The sequence below is a fragment of the Pseudophryne corroboree genome, chromosome 9, assembly GCF_028390025.1.
Source record: "Pseudophryne corroboree isolate aPseCor3 chromosome 9, aPseCor3.hap2, whole genome shotgun sequence".
Taxonomy (NCBI): Eukaryota; Metazoa; Chordata; class Amphibia; order Anura; family Myobatrachidae; genus Pseudophryne; species Pseudophryne corroboree.
The window spans coordinates 319,620,363-319,638,781 of record NC_086452.1 but is presented as its reverse complement, the minus strand read 5'-3'; the positions used below and the strand labels follow the sequence as shown (position 1 = coordinate 319,638,781).

Here is an 18,419-nt window from a genome sequence, read left to right as displayed (position 1 = left end):
GAATGGACATACTTGAGAGAAGGAACATAACAGTGAGTGGTGAGATTCATACACCAGCACACCAACGACATAAAACGACCAGTAACGGCTGGTAACAAACAGCAATAGCTGAACAGGTAAACTCCTTGAAAAGAAAAACTTGCAGACACGTCAACGCACTGAGGTGGGCGCCCAGTATCCCTTATGGACTACGAGAAAAGGATTTACCGGTAGGAATTAAAATCCTATTTTCTCTAGCATCCATAGGGGATACTGGGGATCACTTAGTACGATGGGGACATCCCAAAGCTTCCAGAATAGGCGGAATGTGCGGAGACGTCTGCAGCACCACCTGCCCAAACTTGTAGAACTTCACAAAGGTGTTCTTCCCCGACAAGGTAGCAGCTCGGCATAGTTGCAAGGCAGAGACTCCATGGGCAGCCGCCCAGGAAGACCCCACCGATCTTGTAGAGTGGGCCTTCAGAGACTGAGGAACAGAACAGGTAAGGCTGTTGACACATAGGCCTGTTGGATAGTAAGCCTAAGCCAACGAGCAATTGACTGCTTAGAAGTAGGGCAACCCTTTTTCTGTGCATCATAGATCACAAACAAGGAACCGGTCTTTCTGATCTGAGCAGTTCTCTTGATATAGGTCTTCAAGGCTCGCACAGCATCCAATGCCTCCGGAGGAGCAGAAGTGCCAGAACCTGACGGAACCACAAGAGGTTGATTTAAGTGGAATGCAGAGACGACCTTCAGCAAGAACTGCTGCCTAGTCCTGAGCTCCGCTCTGACACGCCTAGCAGAAGCCAGGGCCAGTAACATCACCGTCTTCCACGTGAGGTACTTGTCTTCTACCATCATCAGAGGTTCAAACCAGGAGACTGTAAGAAATTCCAAAACAACATTCAAAACCCAGGGTACCGTGAGCGGCACAAAGGGAGGTTGTATGTGAACTACCCCTTGCAAGAAGGTCTGAAATTGAGAGCGCTGAAATCTGGACCTTAATGGAACCCAGACATAAGCCCTTATCCACACCATCCTGCAGAAAACATAAGAAACGTCCCAATTGAAACTCTGCAGGCGGATACGTGCGTTCCTCGCACCAAGAGACACATCTTCTCCAGATAGGATAGTGTTTTGACGTCACAGGCTTAATGGCCTGAACCATGGTAGCAATAACCTTTTTGGAAAGGCCTTTGTGAGCTAGGATGTTCTGCTCAATCTCCATGCCGTCAAACGAAGTCGCTGTAAGTCCGGGTAGACGAACAATCCTTGTTGAAGAGGATCCCTTCTTATTGGCAGAGGCCAAAAGGTCTTCGATGGACATGTCCAGAAGATCCGCGTACCACGCCCTCCGAGGCCAATCAAGGGCAATCAGAATTGCCTGGACTCTGATTCCCAATTCGCTTTAATACCCTTGGGATCAATGAAATCGGAGGAAACAGGTAGACCAGCCGGTAAGGCCAAGGCGACGTCAGTTCATCTACTGCCCTAGCCTGAGGGTCTCCGGTTCGTGAGCAATACCAGCAAAGCTTCTTGTTGATCAGAGAAGCCATCATGTCTATTTGTGGGCAGCCCCACCGGTCGATCATCTGCTGAAACACCTGATGGTGGAGCCCCCACTCTCCCGGGTGTAGATCACGATTCAGGAAGTCCGCTTCCCAAATGTCCACTCCCGGAATGAAGATTGCGGACATTGCTCTTGCAGTTCTTTCTGCCCAGAGGAGTATCTTTGACACTTCTCGTATGCAGGCCCTGCTTTTATTGCCACCTTGACGATTAATGTACGCCACCGCCGTGGCGTTGTCCGACTGACCTTGGATCGCGTGATCCCTGAGTAGAGGAGAGGCCTGAAGCAGAGCACTGTAGATCACCCGAAGTTCCAGAATGTTGATCGGAAGTAGGGCTTCGTGGGCTGACGACCTGCCTTGGAACTGAGCCCCCTGGGTAACAGCTCCCCATCCTCTCAGACTCGCATCTGTCGTGATGAGGATCCAATCATGAATCCAGAAACGTCGACCTTCCAGTAGGTTTGAGGACTGTAGCCACCACAGGAGGGAAATCCTGGCCTGAGGTGACAGCCGTATTATCTGGTGCATCTGAAGATGTGATCCGGACTACTTGCTCAGGAGATCCAATTGAAAATGTTCTGGCATGGAACCTTCCGTTCTGGATTACCTCGTATGAGGCTACCATTTTCCCCAGCAATCTTATGCAAAGATGGATGGATGGATATTAGAGTAGGCCGCAGAACCATTCGGACCATCTCCTACAGTGTTCTCGCTTTGTCCTCTGGCAGGAACACTTTCTGGGCCACAGTATCCAGAAACATTCACAGGAACAGGAGCCGCTGAGTTGGCTCCAGGTGGGACTTCTGGAAATTGAGGATCCATCCATGGTGTGACAGAAGTTGGATAGTGTGGTCTATATGGAGCAATAAAAGCTCCCTGGATCTCGCCTTTATCAAGAGATCGTCCAGATAAGAGACAATATTGACCCCCTGGATCCGGAGTTGGAACATCATCTCCGCCATCACCTTCGTAAACACCCTCGGAGCTGTGGACAGGCCGAAGAGTAGCGCCTGGAACTGGTAGTGATCATTCAGCAGAGCAAACCGCAGGTAAGCCTAGTGAGGCTGCTAAATCGGGATATGGAGATAGGCGTCCTTTATATCCAGTGAGACCATGAACTCCCATTCTTCCAAGCCCGCAATCAATGCTCGCAAGGATTCCATCTTGAACCTGAAAACCTTTAGGTAGGGGTTCAAGGATTTTAGATTCAAAATGGGCCTTACCGAACCGTCCGGTTTCAGTACCACGAACAGGTTGGAGTAGTAACCCTTTCCCTGTTGTTGCAGTGGCTCTGGAACAATGACTTGGGACTGGACCAACTTTAGGATGGCCTGTTGCAGCGTAACACGTGTATCCTCCAAAGGTGCTAAGCTTGATTTGAAAAATCGTTGGGGAGGAGCGCCGTCAAACTCCAGCTTGTAGCCCTGAGAAATTAGGTCCTTTACCCAGGTATCCTGGTAGGAGCTTTCCCATATGCTGCTGAAGTGACCCAGCTGAGCTCCCACCTCGAGATCCCCTCAGGGTGGGTGGGCACAGTCATGCTGAGGCCTTAGTGGAAGCTGAACTGGTGCTCTGTTCCCGAGAACCTGCGGCTGCTGGCTTTCTTGTCTTACCTCTGGTGCCTCTATCCACTGACGCAGCCATATGGCTCTGCACACCAACACTGCCATGGCAGTAGTCCTAGCATTAAGAGTGCCTATTTCCTTGAGAGAATCACACAAGACGCGTGCATGGTCTTGGATGTATCTTATGAGGGTCACTGTAGTAACCAGGGGCATATTTCCCCCCCCCCCCCCCAAGACCCTCTTGAATTTGAGTCGCCCATGTATGTATGACATGTGTCATCCAGCAACCCGCTATCACAGGTCTATGATACGCCAGCCACTGTGTAAATAGACTTTAGTGTAGGTTCTATTTTTCTATCCCCAGGGTCCTTTAATGTAAAGGAGCTCGAAGCTGGCAGTACCACCTTTGACAGGCAGGAGACAGATACGTTCACCGCTGGGGGATCCTCCCAATTTTCCTACCTTCAGGGGCAAATGGGAAAGTGTGCAAGAATCTTTTGTCACCTGATATTTTTATCAGGATTTTTCCAGGCTTGCTTAAACATGTCATGTAGTTCCGGAGAATCAGGGAAAGTGACACTGAGTTTTTTCTGTGCTAAGAAAAATGACTGCGGTGCTACAGTCTTCTAAAGGGCGTTTTAATACATCCCCGATAGCCAGTATGAGGGGCTCAATTACCTGTGCAGCAGTTGAATCCTCAGTAATACGATCTAATTCCTCCCCCTCCTCCTGTACCTCTTCCTCAGAATCTGAGAGTTAATCAGGCAGCCCACGTTTATGGGGCCCTGAGCTAGGGAGGGAGGGGTTATTTATCATTTGCCTTTACAGCTAGGTCTGCAACAGCCTGCTGCAGCTGTTGTGTCTTCTGAGTATTAGCAGTGAGCTGTGAGGACATATTTGCCATCATAGTTTTTATGGCACCTAGCCAGGGTGGCTCCTGACCCTCCCCTCCAGCCTCCTCAGTAACTTGGGAGGATTGGCTGCATTGTTCACATGAGAGGGAACCAGTCGTAGAGGGAGAGACTCTGGTGTGACATACACTGCATAATTGGTGTTTATCCATGTTCACAGGAGATAACATACACACAGACAAGTATTATAACAGCAAGTCTGCCTTACTGTATGTGAGGAGGAGACACAGAATGAGAGGGATAGCACACCCAAGCTTGTCAGGCTCAGTGAGACTGCAAGCTGTATCTTTACAGATATCACAGTGAAACACCGGATTATTGTCCTTTTCGGGACACTATATAGTGTACAATAGCAGCTCTCCCCCTTATTTACACCCCTGTACCAGTTTCCTGAGAAGTATCCGAGTGTTTGGAGGAGCTGTGTGTCCTAGCTGCTGCAGCTGGAAGCAGAGGAAGGCGCCAAAACGCCGCTGGTCCCGCTCTGAGGAAGCTCCGCCCCCTGTAATGGCGCCGGAGCTATCTAGTTATTTATACTGGCAATGTCTCCAATACAGTGTAAAACATCACATAAATGCTAGTTTTCACTACTGCTGCCAGTGCACAAAGGGGGGCTATAGCGGATGCCCTCAGGGAGGGTTCGCTATGCCACCCCTGCGTTGCGCTGCACCAAGAACCGCTCTTCTCACCTTTAGGCTAAGTTAGGGGTGTGCGGCGTGCTGCGATTGCGTTCGCTAAGGTGCTATGCCCTGTGGTACCAACAACCTCTCAGGATGGTGGTCCTGCAGCGGGGAAGCGGCTCTGACGCCTTAAGAGACCGGTAACCGCCCCTCCCCCCAACTCCTATGGTGCAGGTATACTGTTGACCAAACAGTATACCGAAAATAACAAAGTTTAAAATAAACTGAAGAAAAAAAATCCTCTGGAGCTCCAGTGTGCGCATCTTCTCCTGAGGGCACATTTTTCAAAACTGGCTGTAGCAGAGGGCATAGAGAGGAGGAGCCAGCACACCCAATTGAAGAAATTTAAAGTGCACCGGCTCCTTTGAACCCCATCTATACACCATCGTACTAAGTGATCCCCAGTATCTTTTATGGTTCTACAGAAAATATCCTTAGAAAGCATTGGATATACCATGCAGCAACAATGTTATCTATGCGTCAGCTTCCCAGGATTTAAGCTAGAGAGTGCTTTGCATTATAAACCGCTAAGGGTGAAATCCTAGCCCCTATTAACCATGCATTCATAGCATTAATAGCAGCATCACCCATGTACCAGGATGCCTATCGAATGTGCCAACTAATGTCTATTAATTTAGACCTTAGCTTACCAGACTGCAGAGGAAGCTTCACTAAAGTGTTCTGGCAAAAAAAAAAAAAGTTGTGTTATTACTTTCTGAGCGTATGTTAACATAATTTGAATTGTATTGTAAGTTGCACTGAAAACATTGAGATAGATATTGAGATACTTTTTGGGTGGGTGTCACAGTTGGCGTCCAATGAACAGGATACTTACAGAAACCAAAGTTAAGCTATAATCCATTAGTTAGATCAATATGTTTCAAGGGGATGTACCCGATAGGGAGGGAGGAATGTATTATGCACACTTTCTTGCCCATTACAGTGTTATTATTTTGGCGCACCATGTCTCCCTACTTTTTCAGGAGATCTGCACGCCGCAGCGACAACCAAATTCAAAGAACTGAAGGAAAAACTCCAAGATCTGTTTAGGTTATACCCGCTAAATGAACAACAAAAAGAGGAACTATTAATTGGACAACTGAAGGGGACTGCGCGGCCTGAAGCAAATTCTTGGCCGCAGAGTCAAAAGAGAACTGCAACAGACATATTGGAAAGATTAGTGAAAATCTGATTCCCGAACGTTATCGAAGTAGATGTTATTTTTATGCAGGAAAGCAGCAACCGAATGAAACTCTGCAAGAGTTTGCTCTTGGCTTACAGAAGGCCTTCAAACCAGGGGAAATAATTCAAGAAGATGAAACACTAGTTAGTCTATTTGTCGACGGGGTCTATGGGGAACAGATGAAAACTCATTTTAAAATGTTATGGCTGCAAGATCCATCCAGAAGTTTCTTAGATTTTAAGGAAACCGTGATCAATATTTTGAGAAACAGTTCTAAACAAGTGCAGACCACATAGTTGGAATCAGCGACTCAACATATTCAGTCACTGGCAAGAGCACATTTGTTAGTTTCTCTAAAAGGACAAATGTCAGAACGTATGCAGGGAATGACATATGTATAAGTAAAGAGCTTGAAAGAAAGAGAGAAGAGAAGAACTGGAAATCTGGAACGAGGCCCCCATTATGACAACCAATGGCGAGTGACAGGAAATTATAGATGCGTTACTAATAAAGTTTGATGAACAGAGTTGGCCAATCTATAGGCGTTGCCAGAAGAGTGGTCACGTTGAATGCAATTGCTGCCAACAAGAAAACTGAAGCCGAGGACCAGCTCTCAGGAAGAATGGAAAAAATAGATCCACTCTTGGAGGAAGAACCACCTGGAGGTGTCTCAACCCAGTAGTGCAGAACCAAATAAAAGCTGTCGGCATGCCACCTGCAGGTGATGTTACGCCAGCCAGTGCAGGGAAAGTTTTGGGCAAAGTCATAAGGTTCCAGGTCAGACATGGATATAGGTTCATACATCAAGAGGACAACAAAAGTGATATCTTTGTGCACTACACTGGCATCCAACCAAACAACGCAAGAAAATATTTTCGAACTCTTGAGAAAATAGGATTTTAATAACCTACCGGTAAATCCTTTTCTCGTAGTCTGTAGAGGATGCTGGGGTCCATTTAAGTACCATGGGGTAGACGGTTCCGCTGGAGCCTTCGGCACTTTAAGACTTTTTAACAGTGTGAACTGGCTCCTCCCTCTATGCCCCTCCTCCAGACCTCAGTATAGGAACTGTGCCCGAGGAGACGTACATATTCGAGAGAGGATTTACTAATAAACTTGTGGCGAGATTCACACCAGCTCACACCATACACAACAAACATGTCGGCTAACATGGCCTTTAACATAACTCATGCCAACCAGCATGTATAACTCAACAGCAACAGCTGTCAACATGTAAACAAGTGTGCAAAAAATTTAAAAATTTAATCAGCAGGAAAAATGGAGCACTGGGCGGGCGCCTAGCATCCTCTACGGACTACGAGAAAAGGATTACCAGTAGGTTATTAAAATCCTATTTTCTCTTACGTCCTAGAGGATGCTGGGGTCCATTTTAGTACCATGGGGATTTACCAAAGCTCCCAGTACGGGCGGGAAAGTGCTAATGTTCCTGCAGAACTAACTGACCAAATTTTAGGTCATCAGCAGCCAAGGTGTCAAACTTATAAAACTTAGCAAACGTGTTTGCACCTGACCAAGTAGCAGCTCGGCAGATTTGCAATGCCGAGACACCCCGGGCAGCCGCCCATGACGAACCCACTTTCCTTGTAGAGTGGGCTTTTACTGAAGTCGGTAACGGCAATCCTGCCGTGGGATGAGCGTGCTGAATGGTACCCCTGATCCAGCACGCAATAGTCTGCTTAGAAGCAGGACCCCCAATCTTGTTGGGGTCATAGAGGACAAATAAAGATTCTGTTTTCCTTATCCTAGCCGTTCTTGCAACATAAGTCCTCAACGCTCTGACGACATCCAAGGACTTTGGGACGGCTGAGGTGTCAGAAGCCACTGGCACCACCACTGGTTGGTTGATATGAAAAGGAGACACAACCTTCGGAAGAAAGTGCTGACGTGTTCTCAGTTCAGCCCTATCTTCATGAAATATTAAGTAAGGACTCTTGTGTGACAGAGCTCCTAACTCAGACACTCGTCTGCCTGAGGCCAAGGCCAACAGCATGACCACTTTCCAAGTGAGAAACTTCAACTCTACCTCTTGTAGAGGCTCAAACCAGTCCGATTTAAGGAACTGCAACACCACATTAAGATCCCATGGTGCCGCAGGAGGCACAAAGGGAGGTTGGATGCGCAGAACCCCCTTCACGAACGTCTGGACCTCAGGAAGAGAAGCCAATTGTTTCTGAAAGAAAACAGACAAGGCCGAAATCTGAACCTTGATAGATCCTAATCTCAATCCAGCATCCACACCCGCCTGTAGAAATAGGAGAAGTCGTCCTAATTGAAACTCCACCGCGGGAGACTTCTTGGATTCACACCAAGATACATATTTTCTCCAAATACGATGGTAATGTTTGGACGTTACCCCTTTCCTGGCCAGAATAAGTGTGGGAATGACTTCATTGGGAATACCCTTACGGGCTAGGATCTGGCGCTCAACAGCCATGCCGTCAAACGCAGCCGCGGTAACTCCTGATAAACTAACGGCCCCTGCTGAAGCAGGTCCTCGCAAAGAGGAAGAGGCCGAGGATCTTCCAGTAATAACTCTTGAAGATCTGGATACCAAGCCATCCTCGGCCAATCTGGAGCAATGAGTGTTGCTCGAACTCTTGTTCTTCTGATGATCTTGAGAACTTTTGGAATAAGTGGAAGTGGAGGGAACAGATACACCGACTGAAACACCCACTGGGTCACTAGTGCATCTATCGCTATTGCTTGTGGGTCCCTCGACCTGGAACAATATTTCTGAATCTTCTTGTTGAGGCGTGATGCCATCATATCCACTTGAGGAACGCACCAACGACTTGCCACCTCCGCAGAGACTTCTGGGTGGAGGCCCCATTCTCCTGGATGGAGATAGTGTCTGCTGAGGAAGTCTGCTTCCCAGTTGTCCACTCCCGGAATGAAAATTGCCGACAGAGCTTTTGCATGTCTTTCTGCCCAGAGGAGTATCTTTGTCACCTCTGCCATTGCCGCTCTGCTTTTTGTTCTGCCTTGACAGTTTATGTAAGCTACTGCAATTACATTGTCTGGCTGGATCTGTATGGGAAGACCTTGAAGAAGGTGTGCCGCATGGTGAAGACTGTTGTACACAGCTCTCAACTCCAGAATGTTTATGTGAAGGCGAGTTTCTTGACTTGACCACCTTCCTTGGAAGCTTTCACCTTGCGTGACTGCTCCCCATCCTCGGAGACTTGCATCCGTGGTCACCAGGATCCAGGTCTGAATCCCGAACCTGTGTCCCACCAGGAAGTGAGACATTTGTAGCCACCACAAAATTCTGGCTTTTGCTGACAAGATTATCTTTTGATGCATGTGGAGATGCAACCCGGACCACTTGTCCAGTAGGTCCCACTGGAAGACCCTGGCATGGAATCGGCCATATTGTAGCTCCTCGTAAGCCGCTACCATTTTCCCCAACAGGCAAATGCACTGACGAATTGATACTATTCTTGGTCTCAAAAGTTGTTTGACTATGCTCTGGATTCTCCTGAGCCTTTTCCACCGGTAGAAATACTTTCTGTACCTCGGTGTCCAGTATCATTCCCAAAAATGATAACCTCATCGTCAGTTCCAACTGAGATTTTGGAAAGTTATGATCCAACCGTGCTGTTGAAGTACCGTCAGGGATAACGCTATGTTCTGGATTAGCTTGTCCCTCGGTCTCGCTTTTATGAGGAGATCGTCCAAGTATGGAATTATGTTGACTCCTTGTTTGCGAAGGAGAACCATCATCTCCGCCATCACCTTGGTGAATATTCTCAGAGCCGTGGAGAGCCCGAACGGTAGTGTCTGGAATTGGTAGTGGCAATCCTGAACTGCAAACTTCAGGTATGCTTGATGTGGCGGGTAAATGGGGACATGCAAGTAAGCATCCTTGATGTCCACTGACACCAGAAATTCCTTTTCTTCCAAGCTGGAAATCACCGCTCTCAAGGATTCCATCTTGAATTTGAATCTTTTTAAATAAAGATTCAGAAATTTTAGGTTTAAAATCGGCCTGACCGAGCCATCCGGCTTCGATACTACAAACAGGCTTGAATAAAAGCCTTGATTCCTTTGTTCGGCAGGAACCAAGGCAATTACTTTGTCTTGACATAATTTGTGTATTGCATTCAGGACATTTGCGCAGTCCTGAGCAGAAACTGGTAAGGCTGATTTGAAAAACGGCATTGGGTAAGGTCTTGAAATTCCAATTGTAACCTTGGGATATTATCTGTAAAATCCACGGATCCAGCTCTGAGTGAAGCCAGACCTGGCTGAAAAATAGTAGATGTGCACCCACCCGCTTGCACTCCCGCAGAGGAGCCCCAGCGTCATGCTGTGGTTTTTGCAGAAGTAGTTGCTGACTTCTGCTCTTGGGAGTCTAAGGGTGTTGTAGGTTTTCTACCTTTTCCTCTCCCTTTTCCTGTGAAAAAAGGAGCCTTTTTTTCTTAGCCTTTTTGTACTTGTTGGGCCAAAAGGACTGCATAGTATGAGAATTATATACTTTTTTAGCCAGCATAGCTGCAGACGGCAGAAATGCTGACTTGCCAGATGTAGTAGTTGATGTCATGGCATCTAATTTCTCTCCAAAGAGGGCCTCACCATTGTATGGGAGCGCCTCAATATTTCTTTTTGATTCTGCGTTAGCATTCCATTGTCGTATCCAGAGCGACCTGCGGGCTGAAATCGCCATAGCAGAGGCACACGAGCCCAGTAAGCCTACGTCCTTCATGGCCTCAACCAAATAACCTGCAGAATCTTTGCTATGACCTAGAATTTGCAGCATGTCATCTTTATCGACCGTGTCAATATTAACAATCAAGTTATTTGCCCACTTCTCGACTGCGTTACCTACCCACACAGAAGCAATTGTGGGCCTGAGTAACGTACCCGTAGCAACAGATGGACTTTAAAGTAGTCTCTAATTTGCGGTCAGCAGGTTCTTTTAATGAAGCTGACCCTGGGGCATGTAAAATTATTTTCTTTGACAACCTAGAAACTGAGAGGTCTATCATTGGGGGTGACTCCCACTTACGCCTATCCTCTTCTGGGAAAGGGTACGCTACCCGCAACCTTTTAGGGATAGCAAATTTATTTTCCGGGTTAGCAAAGGATTCCTCAAAAAATGTATTTAAGTCCTTAGACCAGTGGTTGCCAAACTGTGTGCCGTGGCACCCTGGGGTGCCTCAGAACACTTGCAGGGGTGCCGTGGATTGGTGGTCCAGGACCAATCAAAATTATTTCTGGTTAATGTAATGAACAAAACCAGAGCTGGTGGCAGCCAATCATAACATATGTGGTCAAAGAGTCAAATCTTGTTCCTCACCACATAATGGAACCTAAAGCTGACCTATAAATTCAATTTTTGATTTAATATTTATTTAAAAATGTCTTGCTAAGAATTTTTTGGCCAAGGGGTGCTGTGAATAAAATTCTGATACTCTAGGGCGCCATGATTCCAAAAAGTTTGGGAACCACTGCCTTAGACGGAGGAAAAGTCACCACCTGTTTTTTATTTCATTTAAAATAATCTTTTTCCTCAGGTGGAGGTGTTGTGTCAGGAAATTCCAACACCTCTTTAATAGCGACTATCATACATTGAATGCTCTTAGCCAGTTTGGGGTCTACCCCTCTCAAATCCCTAGTGTCGACTTCAGTGTCGGAATCGGTGTCAGTGACCCTTTGCATAATTTGGCCCAGTGACCTTTTCTGGGAACTGGAGGGGTCCCGAGTGGATGATGTGGAACAATCAGCAAATAGAGCATCTTCCACAGACTGTCTCCAATGCTTTGTCTGTTCCTCAGACTCAGAATTTGTTCGCTAGTTTAGCCATATTACTCTGCAGCTTTCTCACCCACACAGGCTCAGAACACTGTTGTGCATCTAAAATGGGTTCCTCTGGAGAAGAACTTTCTCTAGACATGTTACACGCGTGTACAGTCACACCACTCACACAGGAGCTAATGGGGACAGACTTACATTAATGTCTGTCAGAGGGACCCAGAGGGAATTGCCAGTCCACACCACGCGCCCTACATGTATTACATACTATTAATATACATATATACCAAAACAGCGCTTTATAGCCAATGTGAAGCCCGCAGACTTCAATAAATTATGTGCTCCCCTCCCTTCTATAACACCCTGGTACTTGTATCAGCGATGCGTGAGGAAAAGCAGCCTGCAGGATCAGCGCTCCGGCGTCTCTGTGAGGAGAAAATGGTGCCAAATGAGTGTTACAAGCAATTCTGAGGTGAAGCCCCGCCCCCTGTAATGGCGCGGTTCAGCCACAGTAATATATTTAAAATGGCAGGGGTATGTACACAAGCGGCTCCCTTGTGTGTACTTTGTCGCCAGTGAAAGTAAGGATTTATAATGTCCCTCAGAGCGTGCCCCCCTCCCCCCCCCCCCCCCCCCCCAAGTGCTCTGCACCCTGTGCTGAGAGATATGTATTTGCGCAGCATCCCGCACTGCGCTGGTACCTTTATGCCGCCATGATGACCGGAGGGCCCCTCTCTGCAGGTCTCCGGTTAATACTCACCAGCCTTCTGACTTCTGGCTCTGTTAGGGGGTGGCGGCAGTGCTGTGGGAGTGAGCAGCAGCCAGGCAAGGGCTGTGTTCAGTACCCTTCAGGAGCTAATGGTGTCCTGTCAGCGGAAGCAGAGCCATTAAACTAACTGAGAAGCTGGTTCCTACTTCCCCCCCCTAAGTCCCACGAAGCAGGGAAGCTGTTGACAGCAGCTTCCCTGTAAAATAAAAAAAGCTAACAAAGTCTTTTCCAGCAGAACTCTGTAGAGCTCCACTGATGTGCATCCAATCTCCCAGGAACATTTTCTAAACTGAGGTCTGGAGGAGGGGCATAGAGGGAGGAGCCAGTTCACACTGTTAAAAAGTCTTAAAGTGCCGAAGGCTCCTGCGGAACAGTCTATACCCCATGGTACTAAAATGGACCCCAGCATCCTCTAGGACGTAAGAGAAATGGGGAAACTAGCATTCAATGTAGTTAAAGGATTAAAGGGTGCAGAGGTAGTTAATGTAACCGGTCTTGGTGTTGCTCAAATCCATGGCAGCAATGATGAAGCATTTTGCAACCATTATCAGCGTTATTCACATCGCAGAGGTCCTGCACATAACTACCAGCAAGCCTGCCTACACACTGATGGTAGAGAAAAGTCAGAAGTTGGAAGTGCAACAGAAGAGAGGGAGTCCTTCATCAACAGCCTTACAGGAGGTATCACTACCCACCTTGCTATCCATGTTCTGATGTCCAGGGCAAAGTGTGTTACGGAAAAATGTCACTGGTCAACAAGCAGAGAAACAAAGTGCATCAATGCAACAGAGTCTGCAGCAAATAGTCAGACCGCAACTTCAGGACCCACCATGTCAGAGTGAACCCAGCGTAAAAGACACCCATTCCAGAATAACCCACCTCAATCAACCAGATGTGCGTGCCACTAACAGAAAGGAAGATACTGAAGGAATTAGCAATTCAGCTATGGCAGAGGGTGATGTCCCCTGAACAGAATAGTTTGAATTCTGTTAGGCAAACGTCTGAATCTTTTCTTACTGAGGAACAATATCTTGGTTCCAAAGAGATAGCATTAATTATGGAAAAGGTTTTTAATAAGTCGGGAAAGAGAAATATTCTATTGTTTATAATTGTTCAATGTGTATCTTTAAGGTTTTTCACGTTAAGAAAATTGTTTCAAAAACTTTTGCTAATGTTTGAAATAGGTTGATGTATATGACCAAGGTTTAGGTGTGGAAATAAGAAAAAAATTGTAATTGGTGTGAACAGTTTTTATTTATGTAAACTTTATAATCTGTTAACAGCAACATTGGATTGACATTGCCTGAGGACATGCAATATTTCAGCGGATCTGAATGTGATACCTCTACTATGTACAGTGTAATTGTGCCCACATGGGCCCCAATTGCCAGGATGTTGTAGACAGTTGTTTTTGTATCTTGTATTGTAATGTACTAAGACTGTCAAAGGTTAATATGTTCTCCTGTATTTTATGAATAATCTTTGCATGTAAATCTAAGTTGCACTTGAATATGTTACGAAGGGTTGTGACTGCAAATGTTATTTATAAATGTACCGTACCATGATATATTTTCATGTTTATTTGCATATCCATAAAACACCTTGAGACACTCATCATAATATATGACATCTTCACAGAGAAATCAGAGCGCATGACCATTCACAACATATTGGACAGTGGGCCTAATTCTGAGTTGATCGCAGCAGCAAATTTGTTAGCAGTTGGGCAAAACCATGTGCACTGCAGGGGGGACAGATATAACATGTGCAGAGAGAGTTAGATTTGGGTGGGGTGTATTCAAACTGAAATCTAAATTGCAGTGTAAAAATAAAGCAGCCAGTATTTACCCTGCACAGAAACGAAATAACACACCCAAATCTAACTCTCTCTGCAAATGTTATATCTGCCTCCCCTGCAGTGCACATGGTTTTACCCAATTGCTAACAAACTTGGTGCTGCGATCAACTCAGAATTACCCCCAATAAGTATATTTGAACGTGACTTGATTATTGTGACTAGCTGGGACTGCACTGAGCACCAACACTTGGACAACTTGTTTGTCCAAATAATTGGCGTGGGGGTGAAGTGGTCCTTTTCTTTTGCAGGTGGCTGCTTAAGTGTGTTTGCGCCTTGCCTTGGGCGTTTGTTTTTTGTAGGTTGTTACACAGCTGCATATACAATTGATACTTCCCATTCATTTTGATTTTCAGCGCCTGAAATATTTTTGTTGAGCTGTAGCGACATCCTGAAATAATATGGCATTAGTTGCTATTTTGCTTACCTTAGCTCGTCATCACTTCCAATTCGTTCCGGTCTCTTCAGTTTAGAGTCCAGGTTGAAATAAGTGCCTCCTACCTCACGTACACATATCCAGTGCTGCCTCTTAAGCGGGAGCTTTAGGGGTCCCCAGGACAGACTGGATGGCAGATTCATAATAAACCCAGTAACATTAGAGAGAGAAATTAAGCCAACATCCCTATGTAGAGTAAAACAAAAGAGAAATACAGAACAAAAAGTTAACAATACTGTTCAATTAAAAAAATACCAAAAACACAAAAAAAATCAAAGAGCATTTTTTTTTTTAAAGAATATAATTATTGAAGGATAAAGCAGAACATCCCAACAGAAACACACAAAGCATACAAGACATATTAAAGGCATTAAGTCTGAAACCAGCAGAGTCATGAATGAGAGACATACAGGCTAGATCGGCCAATAACGTGTCACATGTGCACTGATTGAAAAATTGGATCTATTACATTAGCAAAAGAAAAAAGAGTCCTGAAGCAAGAGAACATAAACATCATAAAATTATAGATTAGATTACAGGAGAAAAAGAAAGAAAATGTGGCAAAAGAGGAGGAGACGGCGTGGCTAGAACCATCAAAAGAGAGGAAAAAGAGAGAGAGAGAGAGAGAGAGAGAGAGAGAGAGAGAGAGAGAGAGAAAACAAGTGAGAAGAGGGGGGGGGGGGAGAAAGAGAAAAAAAAAAGGGGGGGGGGGGGGGGGGAGAGAAATGGGATTTACGTGAAGGGAGAGTTAGCCTTAAAGAAGGACATCCAGGGGCCCTATGTTTTATCAAAAGATTAAGAGGAGTGTTTGATAACACTGGTCATAAATTCCATGAGATGAACTGACCAAACCCTAGAGATAACTGAGGTAATAGTTGGCGGGAGGGGTTGTTTCCAGTCAGCAGCGAGTTGACAAGTGGCTGCCGAAAGGACATGTCTAATAAGTTTATTCTGGTGGTAGGTAGCATCTGGGAATGGCAATGGTAGAAGGAAAAATTTAGGATCTAAGGGAAGCGAGATTTGTAGAAGTGAGGAGAGAAGGTTCCTAATATCCAACCAGAAAGTGGAGAGCTTGGTGCAACTCCACCAGATGTGAAGAAATGAACCTTCCAACCCGCAGCCTCGCCAGCACTGATTAGAGGCATCAGGGAATATTTTAGCTATTCTAGAGGGGACCAAGTACCATCTATAAAGAATCTTATAGACGTTTTCTTTTATTCTAACACATATTGAGCTTGACCTTGCTCCCTCTCTAATAACATCCCAATCTTTATGAGCTAAGGACTCACCCAAATCCCGTTCCCAAGCCAACTCAAAGGAGTCCCGCGTGTGCATAGAGGAAGAAGACAAGTCCAAATATAGGGAGGAAATGAGACCAGATGTGGAGGACTGGCGGACGGAGAGCGACTCAAAAGAAGTCAGGGGGCGGGAAACGAGACAGTGCTTAATGGTACCATGAAAGGAGGGATCCAGAGCAGGGAAACTGGGGAAAGCAGTCCCAGAGACTCAGCCTCAAGGCGAACCCACACTCTAGAAGAATTAAAATGGTTCCATAAAATACACTGAGCGAGCTGCGCAGAGAGATAATAGAGTTTAAAATTGGGGATACCTAGACCCCCTCTCCCCGAGTTGGCCTTTGGAGAGTGCATAAGCGCACCCGAGGCCTTTTTCCTGCCCATATAAACTTAGAAGTATGATACCGAAGAAATGTAAAAACATATGGTGGGATACGGATAGGGAGGGTTTGGAAAATGTAAAGGAGTTTAGGAAGAACGGTCATTTTTACAGTATTAATACGGCCTATCCAAGAAATAGGTTGGTGGGACCAGGATTCCAAATCTACTTTAATTTGGGAAAGAAGGCGAGGGAAGTTGGCCTGGAAAAGCTGATGGTATCTCTTGGTTATAAAAACGCCCAAATACTGTATCTTCTGGAGACGCCAATTAAATGGGAAAAGGTTAGTTAGGGACGACTTGTCCGAATGCGACAAGTAAAAAATAAGATTTTAAACCTACCGGTAAATCTTTTTCTCCTAGTCCGTAGAGGATGCTGGGGACTCCGTAAGGACCATGGGGTATAGACGGGCTCCGCAGGAGACATGGACACTCTAAAGACTTTAGATGGGTGTGCACTGGCTCCTCCCTCCATGCCCCTCCTCCAGACCCCAGTTAAAGAACTGTGCCCAGAGGAGACAGACAGTACGAGGAAAAGATTTTTGTTAATCTAAGGGCAAGATACATACCAGCCCACACCATCCACACCGTACAACTTGGAACATACGAACCAGTTAACAGTATGAAACAAAACAGCATCAGCCAGAGACTGATCAAAACTGTAACATAACCCTTATGTAAGCAATAACTATATACAAGTCTTGCAGAATTTAGTCCGCACTGGGACGAGCGCCCAGCATCCTCTACGGACTAGGATAAAAAGATTTTCCGGTAGGTTTAAAATCTTATTTTCTCTTACGTTCTAGAGGATGCTGGGGACTCCGTAAGGACCATGGGGATTATACCAAAGCTCCAGACCGAGCGGGAGAGTGTGGATGACTCTGCAGCACCGATTGAGCAAACATGAGGTCCTCCTCAGCCAAGGTATCAAACATGTAGAAATTAGCAAAAGTGTTTGAACCCGACCAAGTAGCCGCTCGGCAAAGTTGCAATGCAGAGACACCTCGGGCAGCCGCCCAAAAAGAGCCCACCTTCCTAGTGGAATGGGCCTTTACCGAATTTGGTACCGGCAATCCAGCCGTAGAATGAGCCTGCTGAATCGTGTTACATATCCAGCGGGCAATAGTTTGCTTAGAAGCAGGGGCGCCAACCTTGTTGGCTGCATACAGGACAAACAGTGCCTCTGTTTTCCTAACCCGAGCCGTCCTGGCTACATAAACCTTTAAGGCCCTAACTACATCAAGAGACCTGGAACCCTCCAAGTCCCCCGTAGCCACACGCACCACAATAGGCTGGTTCATATGAAACGATGAAACCACCTTAGGCAGAAATTGAGGACGAGTGCTTAACTTCGCTCTATCCACATGGAAAATCAGATAGGGGCTTTTGTGAGACAAAGTTGCCAATTCAGACACCCGCCTCGCAGATGCCAAGGCTAACAAGATGAACACTTTCCAAGTGAGAAATTTCAACCCTGTAACACCACGTTAAGGTCCCATGGTGCCACAAAAGGAGGCTGGATGTGCAGCACTCCCTTTACAAAAGTCTGGACTTCTGAGAGAGTAGCCAATTCCTTCTGAAAGAATATTGACAGGGCTGAAATCTGTACCTTAATAGAGCCTAACTTTAGGCCCATATCCACTCCTGTCAGCAGAAAGTGGAGAAAACGACCCAGGTGAAAATCTTCCGTAGGAGCATTCTTGGCTTCACACCAAGATACACATCTCCTCCAGATACGGTGATAATGTTTCGCTGTCACCTCCTTCCTAGCTTTTATCAGAGTAGGGATGACCTCCACTGGAATACCTTTCCTAACTAGGATTTGGCGTTCAACCGCCATGCCGTCAAACGTAAACCGCGGTAAGTCTTGGAACACGCAGGGCCCCTGCTGCAACAGGTCCTCCCTGGAAGGAAGAGGCCACGGATCTTCTGTGAGCATTTCCTGAAGATCTGAATACCAGGCCCTCCGAGGCCAATCCGGAACAATGAGTATTGTCTGGACTCTTTTTCGTCTTATGATTC

General features: G+C 46.2%; 1 protein-coding gene across 1 annotated transcript in view; it reads right to left on the bottom strand.

Moving 5' to 3' along the window:
• Positions 1-18,419, bottom strand: part of JOSD1 (Josephin domain containing 1) — a 70,405-nt gene that overhangs the window by 30,248 nt on the left and 21,738 nt on the right. The window contains exon 4 of the mRNA XM_063940473.1: positions 14,716-14,910. Within this exon, the coding sequence (XP_063796543.1) occupies positions 14,716-14,910 (195 nt within the window). The remainder of the gene's footprint in view (positions 1-14,715; positions 14,911-18,419) is intronic.